This window comes from Ipomoea nil, unplaced genomic scaffold, assembly GCF_001879475.1.
Source record: "Ipomoea nil cultivar Tokyo-kokei standard unplaced genomic scaffold, Asagao_1.1 scaffold0317, whole genome shotgun sequence".
NCBI lineage: Eukaryota > Viridiplantae > Streptophyta > Magnoliopsida > Solanales > Convolvulaceae > Ipomoea > Ipomoea nil.
In genome coordinates this window covers 3,253,594-3,272,709 of record NW_017616745.1, presented here as the reverse complement: position 1 = coordinate 3,272,709, position 19,116 = coordinate 3,253,594, and the positions used below count along the sequence as shown (strand labels likewise).

The 19,116-nt window shown below is 35.5% G+C and overlaps 1 protein-coding gene, 1 long non-coding RNA gene and 2 other non-coding genes across 4 annotated transcripts; 2 read left to right on the top strand and 2 right to left on the bottom strand.

The window, feature by feature from the left end:
- Positions 1 to 1,958: 1,958 nt before the first annotated feature.
- On the top strand, positions 1,959 to 2,043 carry TRNAM-CAU. Its single transcript is given in 2 exon segments — positions 1,959 to 1,996; positions 2,008 to 2,043. It is a non-coding gene; the product is annotated as a tRNA-Met (tRNA).
- Positions 2,044 to 2,105: 62 nt separating this feature from the next.
- TRNAE-CUC lies at positions 2,106 to 2,178 on the bottom strand. Its single transcript has one exon. It is a non-coding gene; the product is annotated as a tRNA-Glu (tRNA).
- A 587-nt stretch (positions 2,179 to 2,765) lies between these two features.
- Positions 2,766 to 7,099, bottom strand: LOC109164709 (L-ascorbate oxidase homolog). The gene is made up of 8 exons (XM_019313259.1): positions 6,715 to 7,099; positions 6,530 to 6,639; positions 4,676 to 4,946; positions 4,504 to 4,606; positions 4,070 to 4,415; positions 3,603 to 3,971; positions 3,441 to 3,519; positions 2,766 to 3,305 (listed from the first exon to the last, which is right to left on the bottom strand). The coding sequence occupies exons 1-8, from the start codon at positions 6,862 to 6,864 to the stop codon at positions 3,093 to 3,095; spliced, it is 1,641 nt and encodes a 546-aa protein (XP_019168804.1). The 5' UTR covers positions 6,865 to 7,099; the 3' UTR covers positions 2,766 to 3,092.
- An 11,108-nt stretch (positions 7,100 to 18,207) lies between these two features.
- On the top strand, positions 18,208 to 18,858 carry LOC109167324. Its single transcript, XR_002051818.1, has 2 exons — positions 18,208 to 18,285; positions 18,621 to 18,858. It is a non-coding gene; the product is annotated as an uncharacterized LOC109167324 (long non-coding RNA).
- Positions 18,859 to 19,116: the final 258 nt, after the last annotated feature.

Below are 19,116 nucleotides of genomic sequence, written 5' to 3'. Positions count from 1 at the left end.
ACGTCATTGTGGTTGTATTCCCTTCGAAGCAGAGAAGGCCTTCACCTTGATCTGCAGTATCCGGTGACGGTGATGAGAGACAGCAAGACCGTCGACCTTCTCCGGTTGAATATATTTAAGGATATGTGAAATTTCAATTACACCCCTGGTTTAAACGGAGTTATGTATATTAAGTAACAGAATGACTAAATTGACTAAAGTGGAAATAATTGAGGGACCAATTCTGTTCAAATTGGAAAGTAAGGATGACATTGCAAATGGGCTATTAATTGAGGGACCAAAAGTGCGATTTCCCCATATATATATATATATATATATGTGTGTGTGTGTGTATGTGTGTGTGTGTGCGCGCGCGCGCGCTTAAATATCAAAAAAAAAATTAAATATATAAATATATACACATCTATATTTGTTTTCTGCTGGGCTAATTGAGTAGTTGGCCTTGCTGGCATAGGGCGTAGGGGGCTTTCCAATACTGGGGGTTTTCTCTTTCTGCTCTGTGCTCTCTGTGCCTGTCCTGCTTCTATCTGTGGCTGTGTGTTTCGCGGGATTTGATTCCTGTGTTTCATGCATAGCATACACTCTGAGGTGGGAGTGCTCTCTTAGTCTGCTTTAAATATCTTGCTTGAGTTGACGATTGGAAGAAAAGGCTGGTTGTTATATAAAGGGTTGGGTGGGTTTGAGGTGGGCTTCTGGTGCTTATCATATATACTATTGCTTCTGTGGATGGCCGTATAGGTTCCCTAGGCCAAAATACAGTACGTTGTACCGAGGGAGCTGGTCTAACGCTTAAGGGTGGTATATATGTTGGCATCAGTGGTTAGGGAGCCATCGCTTGGGACCTTGGGCCGTTGAAGCCCTCTGCGATAAAATGCAGAGCTCTGTACGTACGAGGGTGGCCTGGGTTCCAAGGGTGGGTGGAGGTGAGAACCATTGCTCATGTGGCAGACTATTCACGGTCCCCCCGGATAAAAATGCAGAGATCTGTACCGGAAGGGATCTGTCCAACGCATGAGGGTGGTAGGGTTTCAGGAGGCTGGTTTCATTGCTTCTGTGGATGGTCACATAGGTCCCCTCGGATAAAAATGCAGAGCTCTGTACCGCGGGGGATCGACCTGACGCTTGAGGGTGAAACTAGTCCTTCTCTGACTTTGGAGCACCGTTCCCACCCTTTGTGTAGGGCATGACGCCCAGGAATTGTCCAGCTTTGCATGTAGTACAAGTGGTTTGTAGAATGGGTGTTGGGCTCTTAAATATAAAAAAAAAATTAAATATATAAATATATACACATCTATATTTGATTATATAAACATATATTATTATTATTATTATTATTATTATTATTATTATTATTATTATTATTATTATATAAGGATTAGTTAACAAGAGCAAAGTTAGAATAATTGAAGATAATCTAAGATTACCTAAGAAAATGGGGGTAATTACATTACCTTGAAATATTACCGTCACATCAGCTTTCAGGTAACATAACATTACCAAGTAATCTTATAACTTGAACCAAACAAGGTAATATAACATTACCAAATCCAGATTACCTAGGTAATATAAAATGACTTGAACCAAACGCTCCCTATGGTGGAGCATAAAAAAGAGGCACAAGACAAAGGGTTGAGAGCCAATAGCTAGACCACAAATAGGATATTTGAAAACCTTAAAAATGATCTTTTCCCCTATTTAATTTTCTTCTTCTTCCTAGCTTCTCTTTCCAACAGGGTGGAGTATGTTATCATGGTAGCTTAATACCTTGAATAGTATAAACAAAGACCGCCAACTACCATGTAAAAAGACGATATCCGATTACCATTTCAAATGGATGGTTATAGTAGTTTCCCTCATTAATCTCTATTCACAATTTCACATTATTACTAAATACCTTAACCACAGTTCCAGAAGAACTTATTATAAAAAATCTTTTCTTTAAAGTAAAGCTTCAACATGGGGTGGTGGCGCAGTTGGCTAGCGCGTAGGTCTCATAGCTTCTGAGTAATCCTGAGGTCGAGAGTTCGAGCCTCTCTCACCCCATTATATTTTGGTATTTCCTTCGCGGTGAACGTGCACTGCAAAATAAAAGCATTAAAAAATGTTTCCGTTGCCGGGAATCGAACCCGGGTCTCTCGGGTGAGAGCCGAGTATCCTAACCAACTAGACTACAACGGACTTGTTGTTTTGATTCACATCTTTAAATTATATCAAAACTAAGATAAAAGTTAAAACTACAATTTTGCAAGATTTTCTCGTTCTGGCCTCCCATATCTTCCAGCAAACCGTGATCAACAAGCAAAGTTCATTATCAAACTACAATTAAGCATGGTTGATCCAGATTTGCTTATCCCCCAAACCATCGCACCAAACAGGGATTTATAAAGACGAAAGCAAGCTGAGAAATCTCCGTGCATGCGCAGATTTAGAGAGGTGTATTCAATCCTGACTTTCATAAAGTGAAGTGTAGGTACTCTATCCACCATGACAGAAGCTTGAAGATTGAGGTGACGGGGAATATTCTCTGGACAAGTGTTCCGAGATATCGTAAGCATGGATATTAAACAATCATGGCAATCGAGAACATAAGAGACATGATGAAATACTGTTCTGTATGTCTCATATTAGTATATTACTAGAAAATGATAGGTGTTTGACGGAACGGAATAAAGTAACTACTAACTAGAGTGTAAAGAAGTTCACATAGCAGAACAAGTCCAACACCATTACATATATTTTTTGCACATTGCAGAATCACTTAAATCTTATCTTCTTTACTTTTTGGGATTATTTTTTATTCTTGTTCTTGTTTATCTCAACAAATATAGTGACGGTAGAACCTCCATTATGTGCACAGTACAATGGAACAGACCAACAGTGACAAATCTATGAAGAAAACTGGAAATTTTCTTGAAGGGTGGAAACCAAGAATCAATCATCAGTTCACAGTCTACTCACTCCATTCTCTCTACTAAACTAAAACAATGTTTCTAAATAGGACGAGAAATCGCAGCTCGAGTTGAGCTTCTTCTCTTGCTGTTTGATGGCATGAATCATGAATGTACCTGTGCCACGCCCGAGTTTCTCGGGTCCTAAAATGGTCTGGTGTGGCGCCCTCTAGCTCGGCCACAGAGAAGGGCGTTCTTCGGGATGGGAAGTTCATCCCTATACGAGTGAGAGGGGGAGTAAACTCTCAGGTAGAACTGCTGCCCCAAATACTGCCTTGCCCAGTCTTCAGATCTTATGTTCCACATCCCAACATTGTCCAACGCCATGTATATTGCAGTCCATGATCTCGGGTAAACCTTAATTAATTTTACCAAACATCCTCGTTATTAATTCGAGATTGAATCAAACCAATTAGTTAGTCTAACCATGACCTTATGAATCCATATGTTTTCTCTTATTTTATCAATGTGGGACAGAATTAAAACGATTACCTGAACTGTGCAGCGTGCAACCGTGTCTCTCAAGTTGTAGCGGGTTCTGCTTGCTTGAGTCCACTGTCCACCATCCATCCTGTTCATCGTCCCGGGCCAAGGGTGTAAGGATAAATCGAGCAAAACCGAGATGAGTAAGTAGAGTGGTGTTAGTAGTGTTACCCGACAACGAAGAAGGAATATCCGTCTATATGCCACGATTGGACAGTGTCCTCCCAGTTTTGGAACACGATCTCGACAAAGGACCTGAAGTCTGCAGCCATAACCGAGGTTGCAAGATAGGCGCCTCCTCCTCCGTTTGGTGAGTCCGGGATGCTCCCGAGGTTGAAGACTCCCCCGATGTTGAAGTAATCCGCTAGCTTCAAAGGGGTGTCGGGATTCACATACGAGACACCATTCACAGCATACCGCTGCTTTCCATTTATGTAAGGGGCAGAGTTAGCAAGCATGATTGTTCGTGACGGTTTGATCAATCCATAATGGTAAGACCCTTGCGGGTTTGGTCTCGGCCCGCTAGCAGTCAGGTTCCAACTGATCCCACAACCAAAAAAAAAAACGAAAACTTTGGCAAATGCATAAATGGTTCAAACGTGACGACTTCTTCAAGAAATGTAAAAACGTTAACTTACCGAATAGATCTTGCCTGGTTAAGCGACCAGTCGATTTGAGTGGTAGGCCCTCTCGGGGGAGGTCCCGAGACTTTCACAAACGAGTTGCTATAGTGGAGAATCGCGGTCGTGGTGAGCACTCGAGAGGTAAACCGCGAGGAAGCTACAATGTAATAATCTTTAGGCTGCTGGTCAGCTGTGACTAAAACCGAATACGACTGCCCTAAATGGATGTCGAGGTTAGTAAACGTGGTTTGAAGCGTGTGGGATCCTTCGACCTCTATCAGCTTCATCGTGTGCCCTTCTATTCTAAAGTTAATCGATGTAGCTAGCCCGACATTCGATATCCTGAATCTATACGTCTTACCTGCATGTAAAGCCCGAGGTTAAGAAAACGAGCTAAGATAACACAACAATAATACCATAAAAGCATAAGAATTTCACGGTTCAAACACCTGGATCGACTATAAAAGTGTATCCATTCCAGCCACGACCATTGATTATTAGCCCATCGGGGAAGGGAAGATTATGACCACCGTCCAAGATATACACCAATTGCTGCAAAACCACAAACCACATTCAAAATCGTGTATAAATGTCATATGTTTTAAAGTGCTTATTACGTACCCTATGGCTTCGTTTGAACCAATCTCCAACTAATAAAGTATAATCACGAGCAGGCGGGGGGAAAGGTACAGGGATCAGAGGACGGCTATAGATTCGAATGGCACCATACCCTCCAAGAGCCTTGTGCATCCGAAGCGATGGGAAGTAGAAATAGCTACCTATTTGGTCCTTCGCTTGGAGCATATAAGTGAAGTTTTTACCGGGAGGAATGGGACATGTGGTGCCATATACCCCGTCCTGCCATGAATTCCTCCGTTGCTGTAAGCCATTCCTGAAGGTTCAATCGACAAGCCAAATAATCGTTACAAGAGCTATTGTTGCACTATCATAAGCCAACGGGATTAGCCCGTCAGGAATGACGAGTAGAGTACTAGTACTACTGACTCTGTTACAATGTAGTATCTGTTCATAACTACTTTCTCTGTTCATAACTACTTTCTCAACCTGCTAAAACACAAAGAGTCAATACTGCCCCACTGGGGCTCAAACCCATGACCTCCAATTTGGAGAGCCACTTCGTGACACTAGACTACAAGGTCATTGGCGGGTACTGGTCCATTCAAAGCTACCCGAATCCAAAATTACTTATATCACTACCCGAACACAGCTAAACATTACCCGTATCAGTCCCACACCTTTTTTATCACTACTTGCGGGGTACCCAAATCTGTCCAAGAAACCTGTTTGAAGTATTTTAAAGCATTGGGAGAATTAAACTAACAAATGAAGTAGGTATTAGGTAATAAGCTCTAATGTCATATCTGGTATATGGAACATCTGCTTGGTGCTGCAGTGGCCCTTGTGCATTAGAAACTTAGTAGCAGTGGTTGATTTAAGAGAGAGAAATGCGATCTACGGCTGAGATTAAGGGACCAATAGATCACTACCTATTTTAGTGCATTCATTCAATCACCTCCAAAGAAAGTAAGAAACCAGAACATTAAGAACTGACACACAAAAGACCTAACCACATGGAAAAGGCACACAAGAATTAAAGTATCATTTCTACCCACAATGTCTGTCTCCCCAAGGACTAAAAAGAGAGGAAAAACAAAAGGAGAGGTGTTTTCCACTTTTCAAGACTTGCAAAAGAATAACCTTCCTTTTTCTTTTAATTAGAGGAAAGTTCATGCTTGCAACCACTAACTGAAGGTATGCGGTGAAATCTGCCTTGTGACTCTAACCGACAAAAGATTACAAGGAGTTAAACCAATCCCAAGAGGACCATTAAACACCTCCCGAATGATTACCAAGCAATGTCCAACCAACTTGGTTGGATTGAACCAAGAATCACCTTTTCTGGGTAACGGGCAACTCTAGCCGACAAAAGATCACAAAGGTTACACCAACCCCTAGGGCCAAGACAACCAATAAACACCTCCCGAATGACAAGCAGCCACTACTCGAGTGGGCATGGGTAAACCCCTTCTCGTGATTCTAGCTAGCAAAAGACCACAAGGAGGTAAACAAGCCAAAGATCAAAAGGCTGCTTTAACTAGGAGACGAACTTGAAACCTTACAGTTAACAAACTAACAGCTCCTTAGCTCCACCAACTTGACTTTGGTTGTCCCTATAAATCTATAATCACCTTTTTCTTAATATAGTTTACTGCCTTTTAAGAGTCTATAACTTGAGCACAGGTCATAAAAAGAGTTGGTATATATAAGGCTATAAGCAAAACACAAAGAACTTAGAAACCCCAACACAGAAAACAGATCTGAATAAAAAATGCCAACTCCTGAGCTAACCAATCTACAAAAAGACACCAATCCCATCCCTCAACACTGCAAAAAGATTGCATTTTTACTTGAAATGTATGGCCATTTACAGAGACTGGAACACAGAAGCCTTACCAAGAAATGAGAAATGGCTCACTCAAGTAGTTGTAGACACTGATAATCAAATTGTCATTGGTAACACAGTCAATCTGAGGCCCTGGAAACTGCCCATTTATCAAGATTCCCTGCAAAAACAAAAACCAATTGTTCAAAGAACACATTTTTCTTCCAAGAAAACCCAGTGGGGGAGAATAGAGCACCTGTTGCTTGACACCCAGAGGGTAAATGTCACCATAAGTGATTTTCCAGGTGTAGAATCTGTAAGGGCTGTCCCCATTTACACCATGTAATGGCAATATTACCATCAAAACACCCACCATAAGAACACACAAACTGCTGCAATCCCTCATCTTGGTTCAACCACTTTGAATGCTTTCAGTTTCTTGAAAATGTATGTGTATGGCTTTCAGTTTGAGGGGTTTGAAGTTTCTGAGGTGAAGGGAAGAAAAGCAGAGGGAAATTATGGGGAGAGAAAAAAGAGTGCAGTGTATAGTATATATATTTTATTGCTCGTGAGCTGTCAGACTAGACACTCAGACAGAGCAAAAGTCCATCAACACTAGCAGCAAGGGACATTTCAAAATCTTTTATTTACAAAGTTTGCAATCCGTATTTAGAAGATGTAGGGCTTGTTTGGCAATCAATCAGCACTTAGCTGTTAACGAATACCGAGTTTGACCAGCATATTGTATACGATTTGTAAAAAAATGTTTAGTAAAATTAACTTGTAAAATGACTAAAAAAAGATATAATAATAATAATAATAATTATTATTATTATTATTATAAGAAAAAATAAAAAAGATGTGGGATTCTGATCCCACATCAAAAGTTTTTTTTTTAAAAGGGAGTTCAACGCACGCTAAGTTTTACCTCTTGTTCATCCAATGCATAAGTAGATAAATCTGAGGTTTCTTTATTAAAGATTTAAAGTTACGAATAATATTAATTTTTTTAAAATTAAATGATAAATGATTAAATGAAGGGTGTTTCGGGGAAGGATAATCTTTCTCCAAAACGTTATTCCCAAACGCTGTATATAGCAGCTTTTGGAATTTCAGCGATTTGGAACAAATTGTTCTAAACCGCTGAGTTACCAAACTCATTTTTTGGCGTTATGACCGAAGTCAAAACGCCAAAATAGTGGATCCCTTAAAAGAGAGACTAAGAATTCAAAATCCTTTCTACTTTTCTAGTATGATATGGTCTTAAATGTCTCTCACCATTATGTTCTATTCAAGACCCTCCTTGATTTAACCCAAAAAATGAAAAGGTACTGTAGACACCTGTTGAGAAAAGCGTTCCAATTTCCGGGGGCACGATTCATGTGGAGCAACTAAATGACTACATCATGGGAGCTATCAAAGAGAAGCTCGAAGTAGGACAACGCTCTTATACATATGTTTACACTCAAAGGATCGAGGAGCTAAGGATGCCGCCTGGGTATCAGCCACCTAAATTCCAGCAGTTTGATGGGAAGGGGAATCCTCGACAACACGTAGCCCATTTCGTGGAAACCTGCAATGAAGCTGGGACATATGGGGACTACCTAGTGAAGCAATTTGTTCGCTCGTTGAAAGGAACGACTTTTGACTGGTACACTGATCTTGAGCCAAGCTGTATCGATAGTTGGCACGACATGGAGCGTGAATTTCTGGATCGTTTCTACAGCACAACGAGAACTGCTAGTTTTTTGGAGCTCACAACTACCCGCCAATGGAAAGGAGAGCCTTCCGTTGAATACATCGAAAGGTGGAGAAATGCGTACTTAAATTGTCAAGAGAGGATATCGCAACGCGCTGCTATTGACATGTGTATTCAAGGAATGCAATTTGAGCTGTCTTACATCCTGCAAGGGATCAAGCCTAAAACGTTCGTGGAACTATCTAGCCGAGCTCATGACATGGAACTAAATATTGCAGCTGGTGGTGGATTGAGTTGCGTTCAATGTGCTAAGCTCTTCCAAGGCGTCGTTCTATGTAATCACACGTCCTAGGAAAAATCATGTAAACATCTAGAAATATTATATTATTCAGATATCACAATGAAAATGTGATACTGAAAGTAGAAGTCCCTCCACCATAATGATCATGCCTATGCATATTGATCCAAACCTCCATTGAAGATAAAGTCATTTAAACCCGGAGGCCATTCAATAAAGAACAAGCTATATATACAAGCCCTTCTTTGAAGATTAAGCCACTTGAAACCCGGAGGCCCTTCAATGGTGGAGTGTTCAAGGCATCAAATTGAAGAATCAGAGGACATCCAGAGACTTGTACCCACACCGCATTTGATATTTGACATGTAACTAGAATTTTGAATATTACTAAATTTTATTCAATTTTCTTTATTTACAAATTGGCACGCCCAGTGGGACAGCTCTGCAAACCCCATATTAAATTTGAAATGGAGGAAGCTAAATGATACTCCTTGGCACGAGTTAAAACGGCATCATATCCTTCAAGGCTCCTTGGCACGAGTTGAAAAGGCCTCATATCTTTCAAGACTCCTTGGCACGAGTTAAAACGGCCTTATATCTTAAAGTTGTAGTGTCGAGACTTCCTTGCACTACCTACTTTGGAGTGGTATATGCTCTCAAGTGGCGTACAAGCAAGTCTCGAGGGGGCATTTGTAGACACTTAAATTTTGATAAATATTGATTATTTATCAATATTAGTATATTTGAATATATTTAAAATATTTTGGATAATATTGATATTATCTAATTTGTTAATTAGATAATATCAAAAGAGTTTGAACCTATCAAAACTCTTCTATTCTACAGCTATAAATAGGAGCTCTTATTTCTATGTAATCACACGTCCTAGGAAAAATCATGTAAACATCTAGAAATATATATTATTCAGATATCACAATGAAAATGTGATTCTGAAAGTAAAAGTCCCAAATGTGATCCTGAAAGTAAAAGCCCCTCCTCCAATCCAATCATGCCTGTTGATCCAAACCTTCATTGAAGATCAAGCCATTTGAACTCGGAGGCCCTTCAAGAAGAACAAGCTATATATATAAGCCCTTCTTTGAAGATCAAGCCACTTGAAACCCGGAGGCCCTTCAATGGTGGAGTGTTCAAGGCATCAAATTGAAGAATCAGAGGACCATCCAGAGACTTGTACCCACACCGCATTTGATACTCAATGTAACCCAGAATTTTGAATTTCTAAATTTTATTCAATTTTCTTTGTTCACAGGTACATTGAAATCCTTTTTGTGATTTTTGTGCCCGAAAAATCACAATAAGAAAAAAAATCAATATACAACTCTCAAACTAAAACTGTGGCTGCTAAATTAATTGTATGACTTCAGAATTTGATTGCTATTAGTTAGTACAATATTAAATATTGATATTATTGAGTAAAAATCCCATTTTGGGAAGTCACCAAATATTTGTGCGAGTTCTACTATATATACTCCCAAATTCTACTCTCTCACTTTTATTTCATGATTTGACAAATAATGATATGATATTTTTATCATGTGGATCACAGGAAAAATGTCTACATTGGGAGTAAAAAGTAAAAGTACATGTAGCATTTTCTTGTTTGTGCCATGGGATGAAGCGTTCCATTTGAGACGTACGCTAGAACAATGAAAGAAACATCTGTTGATGTTATCTTGTGTCAAATATTTAGGCCATCTTCAATAATGAGATTTTTGGATCAATTTTTAAGGTGCTAATTAAGAGAGAGAAGAGAGAAAGACAAAGGAAAAATGAAGGAAAAAAAAAACAAAAAAAAATAAATTTAGAATTAAAAAATAAAATTAAAAAAAATAGAGCATATTAACGCGCCCCGCTGGCGCATTAATGCACTGTAACTGTTGTGACTAAATGTACATGGTGGGACCCACTTTTTCAAGAAAAAAACCCCTCCTTGCGGGAGGATTTTTTTTTTTCTCTCTGCATTACCTTTCTCCTTCCACACTACTCATAGCTCATCAAAATCTGATCCAAAATCTACTAATGTGGATGGACTTAGTTACAGTTAAAATATAAAATACATCATAGCTCTTTTTAGCCTTTAATAAGAATTAAATCATACCCCGTTAGTAAAGTAAAACTTATAACTAATTTTTAATTAATTGATCAATTGAATTGTGTCCTAAACTAAAACTCATTATAGATAAGACTAGACGGGTTTGAGTCAAGTCTCCATAGATGTCTTCATACCTTTTGATAAGGGACATTTTTAGATACATGAAAATAAAAATTTTAAGTATACAAATTATTGACAAGTCAAAGCAACACACAAAGGAGAGTCTAGGACATGTAGACCAACTATCATAGAATCAATTCGTTTGGCGCTATTTATTCTACACAAAAGTTCACTTTCTTAATAAATGTGAACTGATCAACAACTCTATTCTTTTTCAAATGTATTGAAGCAACTCAACAATTTGGAGTAATTGATAAATAGCTCTAGGTTAAGACTTCTTTAAATTAGAGTCAAATTTTACAAGTGCTACTAAGATCAGATTCATATGAGTTTTACAGTAATAAAAGTACCGAGTTGTATTTAAATTTTGATTTACAGAAAAGTTTACCATCACAACTCGAAGGTGCACTTTAGGTGAAATCCACTAGTGATCCTAGTTGACAAAAAATCACAATGATGAGATAAACTAACTTAAAAAATGTCAATAAGCCTCACTTAAAATTAAATCTAAAACTTTGTGATTATCTAATATAGGTGGTGAATAAGTCGATTTACCCCCCTCCTCCCCCACACACACACACAAAAAAAAAAAAACAAAAAAGTGACTTCGTAACCTTAACGTACACACACAGCAAAAATGAAATTTAATTTTTTAAAAATTAATTCAAATAGAATTTTGGTAAAATTCTGACTCATTTTAAAAGGTTTTTATATATATAGTGGTGCAAACTCACTCCTCAAACCAATGTGGAACAAGTGCTTATTCAAAGTCTTTCTACCTTAACTTTTCAACTCAAATGGAGAATCAATTTATCATTCACCTAATATTCATTTTGAGCGTAGAATATATCAGTTTCTTCGTATCACTACGAAGATTTTAAATCCACTTTGACACGACTTAAATAAAAAATGTACACGCAACATATCTATTTGTATCATAAAATAATCACTATTACATATATTTGTATCACAAAATAATCACTACTACATATATTTGTATCATAAAATAACCACTTAAATGCTATTTTATGCTAAAAATAACAACTAACAAATAACCCAACTAATTAAGTTGAAATTCCCAATAATATTCAAATTTTGTCTTGTAATTAAGTGGCGGGAACGGTGTCTAAACACCTGAATATTAGTATGATGCATTGGGTTTGAAGTCATATGTTCTTGATCCTCGTGTGTATTAAAAAACAAACCTCTGTCAATGTCACATGCACCTCTGATCTATTTGGTCCGTTTTTTTTTTTTTTTTTTTTTTTTTTTTTTTTTAATGTTTTCTTTTCTTTAAAACAAAATAATAAATTTGAGATTTTTTTATTTTTATTTTTTTCACATTTTTGGTATCCTAAGTATTCTTAAAAGACTTATAGAGAAATCAATATTCATTATGTAATCTGATCTAATGTTATTTGGAGTTGTGGAACATATAAATAACTATATTTGTCAATGACCTTGTAGTAATGTGGTCTAGTGACATGAAGTGACTATCTCAAATGAAATATTATGTATTTAAACTCCAATTGGGACGTTGTTGACTCTTTGTGCTTCAATAGATTAAGAAAGTAATTATAAACATATACTATATTGTAGCAGACTTATTAGTAGTATTCAAAAAAAAATAAAAAATCCACATCTAATGTTGAATGATTGATGGATAAAGATTATTAATCATAAAGTAATTATTTTTATCCCGATTGAGCTTGAGAAATTATAAACGAATTAATTTCGTTGAATAAATTAGTAAACTGTTTTATGATGAAATGCTGGAGCTTATAGCATTTGGTGTATATTGTATGTATATGTATGTATATAGTACAAGTAATTATGTTAAATAAAGTCCAATTTGGACTCATAATTTGGGCACAATTTTGTCCAATTGTTCAGTGGAAATATTCTGATTGTCGGTGACCATTCTAAAGCATTCCAATCGGCGCATGCGTCACACGCGCCCGCTGAAGCGGTCGTTAATGTTGAAAAAATCACTTGGCGTCCTCTTGTTGTTGTTGTTATTGTTGTTGTTGTTGTTGCATGTGAAAAAAACAAGTAGGTCAAATGTCCACATGGACAATGGGGGTTATAAAATGAGTAAATTGATCATTGTTAATAGTAGATTTTAAAAATGATCAAATTGACTCATGTTAAAACATATAGGGTGGATTTGACAATTTAAAAAAATTGGACAAAACACAAGGGACAAGTTGACATTATAGCCAAAATTTTATAGATTTGCCTGCAAAGGTGAAATTCTTTCTTATGATCTTCACACTTTACCTCAACATGATAGTAAAAGAGTAAATCATTATGACTCAACAACTCATTAGATGAGAGGACGGGTGTCCACTATATTGAGTAAACTACCACAGTAGCATCTCGATGGATTTGCCTATTTGTTTGTTTGTTTTTTTTTTTTGTTGGGGGGGGGGGGGGGGGGGGGGGGGATTTGTTTCTTTGTTAATAATCTACCATCAAAGAATCATTGAGTTGCTCATATGGATAAAATTTCATAAATATGAATGAAGAATTGATGGGGAACCAAGAATTGAAATTTTCGTCAATTAGATATTAATTGATGTCAAATTAAATTACATAAAATAAATACACATAAGTTACTATAGACTTTATTTCTCAATAAAATAAAATTCAATTAATCAATTAATTGAATATTAAAGGAATAATGATCAAATAGGTCATCGAACTGCACACGATAATGCAATTATGCCACTGAACTTAAAAAATTAACAATTAGGTCCCTAAACTAACTAATTTCAAACAATTCTTTAAATTTAAAGGTTTCCAACTGGTCAACAGGTCATCATCCCAAATTAATTATTTTTTAAAAAATAAATTTTGAAAATTAATTATTTTTAAATTAAAAAAAAAATTGGAAGAAAACAATTGGATAAAGAGTACTAATTTGAGAAGATGAAATTAATTTTTCTTAGTGTGCTTTTGTTGAGGCTCGAAATTGTCTTCATCTTGTTTAGTTTCTTTTTTGCTGGTTGTGTCTTTACTGCATTTTGTTTTCTTTTTTGCCAGTTGTGTCTTTACTGCATTTTGTTTTCTTTTTTGCCGGTTGTGTCTTTACTGCATTTTGTTTACTGGTGGTAGTTAATGAGATTGACTCGTGCAATAATGTTATGGTATATGATACCATGTGTTTTCCTTGTTGTGTATAGGATCGAAACTTCAATTGTATTATGTATTCTTCATCTTGTAAGCAATTATTGATATATTGAATTCTTAGTTGTTGACCCCGCAAGATTCATATGTAGTTAGTCATATGTTAATTTAATGTAAAATATGAGTATTTGTGGTTGGAAGAGGAGTAGTACCGATTGTTCCAATTGCATAACTTGTTTGCTGGTTAAGAGTAATAACTGTTCAGCACATTTCCTAAACACGATTGCAACAAGGCACCCGCTTCATAAAAGAGCTATTTAAAAAACAATACATTCATTTAATGTTAGCATTAAGTTATTCAAGTATCTTATTCGATAAATATATGTATCTCACTGTAGCAAAAACTACTATTCATGATATGCAATGTATGAAATTGTCTACATAGTAAGTACTTTGGTGTTTTATTTAAAGGCAACATATGCATTCAAAAACTAAACCATACTTTTTTATATGCTTATATACATTGCAGAAATGTTTTCAGAGCAATTTTTTTTTGTTTTCAAAAATATTATGTTTTTCTTGAATATGACGGCAAAAAACTCAACATAGCAGCCATCAAAAACATCTTCAATAATCTTAGTCAATGAGTGAAGAAACTTTGATATTAACTAAGAAATTAACTATCAGAAAAACAGTGTTTAAAAATAAAATAATTTGTAAAGAACGAAGAAACTTTACCAATAACTAGTGCTATTGTGAAGAATCCGATTCAAGATTTGTTGAGTCAAAGAGAGGTGCGAAAAGAGAGGTGATCACTAATTGCCGATATCACAATCACTGGTCATAATAATTTTCAGAGATTAAGAACAAGCATTTAACTAATGACGTACATAATTAAATCCTTCGGATCTATATAAGACAATTTCTTTATACTTATAATAACAGTAATAATAATAACTGCCTAAGCATTTAAAAGATTATCACTTTCTCATCATAATTAAACATTTAAAATACAATGTCTTTCTCATCATAATTTTCTTTTACTACCAGTACCATGAGCCACTGCACCAATTTTAAAAGACAATGCTGCATTTACCCCATAAAGTATTTACTTCATTTATTAGGGGCATGTTTAGGACTAAAAAAGAAGTATACGTGCAGTTGATATTTTAAAGAATCATTAGATAGCTTATTCTAAAAATAGGAAGGCAAAAGGTGAACCATTTATTAGGGACATGTTTAGGCCGGATTAAAAAAGAAGTATATATATATATATATATATATATATATATATATATATATATATATATATAAAGGGATTATTAGATAACTTATTCTAAAAATAGGAAGGCAAAAGGTGAAGAAATCATCATCATAATTTTGTTTTACTTTTGATCCATTAATGCCTATAATTTAACCAAAACCTCATACCTGAATTTTGCGTGGGAGCTTAAACGCATCACATACACCTTGAATTTTGAACTCGTAAAAAGCTCTCAAAACTTGTTCTTCTTCAACTTTAAGGGGTTTTGGACGCTTCTCACCTAATGATTTTTTTTTTCCCTTCAAATAATGTCAATTACTCGTGCACTTCTTTGATTACTTTTGATTAAAAGAGTAAATGATGATGACTCAACGACTCATTAGGTAGGAGGACGGGTTGATTACTGTAATTTGGGGCAAACAAATAATACCCGGAGTATTCGGGTTGTCGAACCACAGAAAGGTGGGGTACTAATCACTAGCTACTAGGTTACTCATATGAAACTAGTCCGAACAAAACTTGAAGGTTGATTGATTGCATAAAATAACAAGCAGAATAAAATAAGTAGCAAGGTTTTGTAGACAATAGAGCAAAGTAGGATTCTTGGGATCACAATGTTTAATCACCTAGTGCCAATTAACGTTTGTAATATTTGATTTGGAATTAAGATTTGTATGGGAATGCAAAGTGGAATCGAATTACTCCCGTAATCTCTATTCCTAGTGAATTTCCACTCCCATGGCCTAAACACCCAATAAGATCAAAGATCAGCATTCAATTATTCCTAATTACTACCATCTCCCGATGAGCAATAATCTAGAATAAACTTCCCCTAATAAGTTCCCCTTTCCCAAGGACCAACCATTAGGTGCAATCGTGTGTGCCCTAATTTATGCCCCAACTCCCATTGGTGACACAAACATGACTGTGAAGCTAGTAATTTAGGCCTTTAACTACCAACAACAACAGATTAAAACAAGATTGCAACACAAATCATAAAACCAAGCATAAATATATTTAGAAATTAACGAACTAGGCACATAGGTTTATAAACAAATTCACCCAAAAATCCTTAAAGAATTTAGCCGAGCATGGCTAAATTAAACATAGCAAATATGAATAAAGGATTACAAATTATCAGAAAAGTACAAGAATTAACCAAGCGATTTTCCCAAATCTCCTTGGCTTCCTCCTTGCTTCCAAAGACAACTTGAGCCTCTTGATTCCTCTCTTTCTTGTCTACAAAGAACTCTAAAAATCTCTCGGTCTGTCATTAGGGTTGAGGAAGGAGGGATTTTATAGTGGGTACAAAGTTGAGATGAAAATAGGAATCTTGTACAAAATTGGACTCAAATTATAATTCCTATATTTTAAATAAAGAATTGAAGTTGGAATTGGAATTAGGAATTGAAGTTGAATTGGGATTTGGAATATGAATTGGAGATTAACAACGCCCTTCACTGTTGGTGATTCCAGCGCCTTAATTTGAAACTTTGCGGCAGTGGACAAAATAATGTCGCGACTTCATCTTCCCCTCGACGCGTCGAGACCAGCAGGTCTCGATCATAAAACATTCTGGAAATTTTCGACGCATCGAGTCCTCTGGGTCCCGAACTTGTCCAAAATTGCTCCAAACTCATCCTTGAACTTCCCTTGCTTATAGAATTAACCTACAATGGTTCAAAAACACTAACAAACACCGTAAAACATTCAAAACAAGTGTGAACCATAATTAAATGATAATAGCAAGGAAAATATGTATTAAATAAGCAAAATTAAAGAACTTAAATACTGAGGTGATTCAAAATAACTATAAAAACAAGCAAAGATGTGATAACATCACTGGTATTCATTATATTGAGGGAAACTACCACCTGCTACTGCAAAGTCTAGATCAGATTTGTGTCTTTGATTTTTTTAGGGAGAAAAATTTGTGTCTTTGTAAATAATCTTATCATCGAAGAAGCAGTGAGTTGCTCATATAGACAAAATTTCATAAATATGAATGAAGAATTTATTTTGGAAAACCAAGAATTGAAATTTACGTCAATTACATAAAATAAATACACATAAGTTATTATAGACTTTATTTCTCAATAAAATAAAATTCAATTAATTGAATATTAAATGGCCTAAAATAAATACCATGTACGCTATATAACATATATAATCTTATAAGTTTTGATTTGCTAGCCGTCGTAGAGTGCAGAGTTCAAATCCTATTATAAATGGAGTATGGATTTTGGCCTTGTTGCATTGTAGGCATGCATTAGTGTAAAAAAAAAAAAAAGAGAGAGAGAGAGAAATAATTGATAATTTAACCAATTAATAATAAATAGACAGGTAAAATGGGACAGATGAAGTATATAAAAAGTATTCAATAAAGTTGTAATACGTCATGTAGTGATTTCTATATAGGTCTATTGCATTACGTTTTCTTTAAATTAAAATTTCAAAGTCTAAAAGGGAAATTTGCAAATAAAATTCAAAATTATATATATATATATATATATATATATATATATATATATATATAAAAGATAGAATTACCAAAATTGCAAATTATTTTTTTGAAAGCCAACGATGTTGGTATATTAAAGGGGGGAATTGGCAGATCAGAAACTGACCACGTACACCTGCAATGCAAAAGAGCATGAACACAAAATATGCATGCTATCCTCCTCATACAATCCACAAGCCGGACACAAAGCAGAAACCTCCACGCACCCTTCTGTATAAGTGCAGTTGTCGTGGCCGGGTAAGATGGAGGAAATAGCTCTCCACTCACTCAGTGAGGGTCCATAAGGAATTCCAAACTTCAATTCATTGGGAGGGGTACAATGGTGATGACACACAATCTCCTAGCTATAACCACTTTTAATTTAACAGTATAGTAACCCCTAATATCATCATGCCAAACGGGTCTGCATTATTAGGTTAGCGTCCGTCTGGTCAAAATAGAGCTGAATTAATCAAATTCATGTCCCAACTTCTTGTCACAGGGTCACCAAAATTGCAAATTATTTAAAAGTATATTAATATTTTTTTTTTCCATTTCTGTTGTTCTTTATCGATCTCCCTCCCACTATAAATACAAATGCATTCTCCTATTCATTCATAGTAACACAGAAATAGAAATATCTACAAGAATGGCTTCTAAAGCATTGACATTATTTTTCTTCATTATTTGTCTCATTCAATATTGTAAGTTTTTTTCTTCTTCTTCTTCGTATTTTCCATTTTTCCTTGTTATTCACAAATTATTACTTCCCAACAAAAAAGTTATCTTATGGATTTATTTTAGTTTATGTTTGCTTCAGTAATCATATTCTCTATTTACAAAAATGTACAAACAAACACATTCTCTACTTTTCTTTATATTTTTTTTATTTGTTCACTCCCTATTTCTTGTAAACGTATTCTCTGCTTTTCTTTATTCAAATTTTTAATTAATTTTTCACTATTTATATTTTTGTTGGAAAAATATACAAGTAAATATTGTATTATTTACTTTTCTTTTTCATTGCTTGTATATGTAGGTGGTTTGTTTGAGGCTGAGGCAAGAAATGTGGTACATGTGTATTGCTCCTCCAATGAAGACTGTCAAAATATTTGTCCTTTTCCAGTCGCGAATGACTTTTGCGACACAAGAACTCGCCTATGTGTTTGTCATCTAAATGCTAGGCTAAAAAAATCAAATGGTGAATAAACCATTTTCTTAGATGAAATAGGAGCCTATATCTTCTTATAATTTTAATAAGAGCGTGGTTACACTTTCATTGTATCTCCAAAGCTTTTACCTGTTTATCCCGTTGCTTTGATTAATGATGGATAAGAAATTTTTAGGAAAGTGAACCTAGTTCATGCCTTGAAAGTGTTATTGAGTTTTTATCATCTTAATCCTTGTTCTTGTCATATCAAAATATTCAACAAATATATGGCATATTTTTCACATTTGGCCCTTAATTATTATTATTTGATGTAAGTAGTATTAGTACAGTTAATATTATAGAGTTAATAGTATATGTGGTGTAA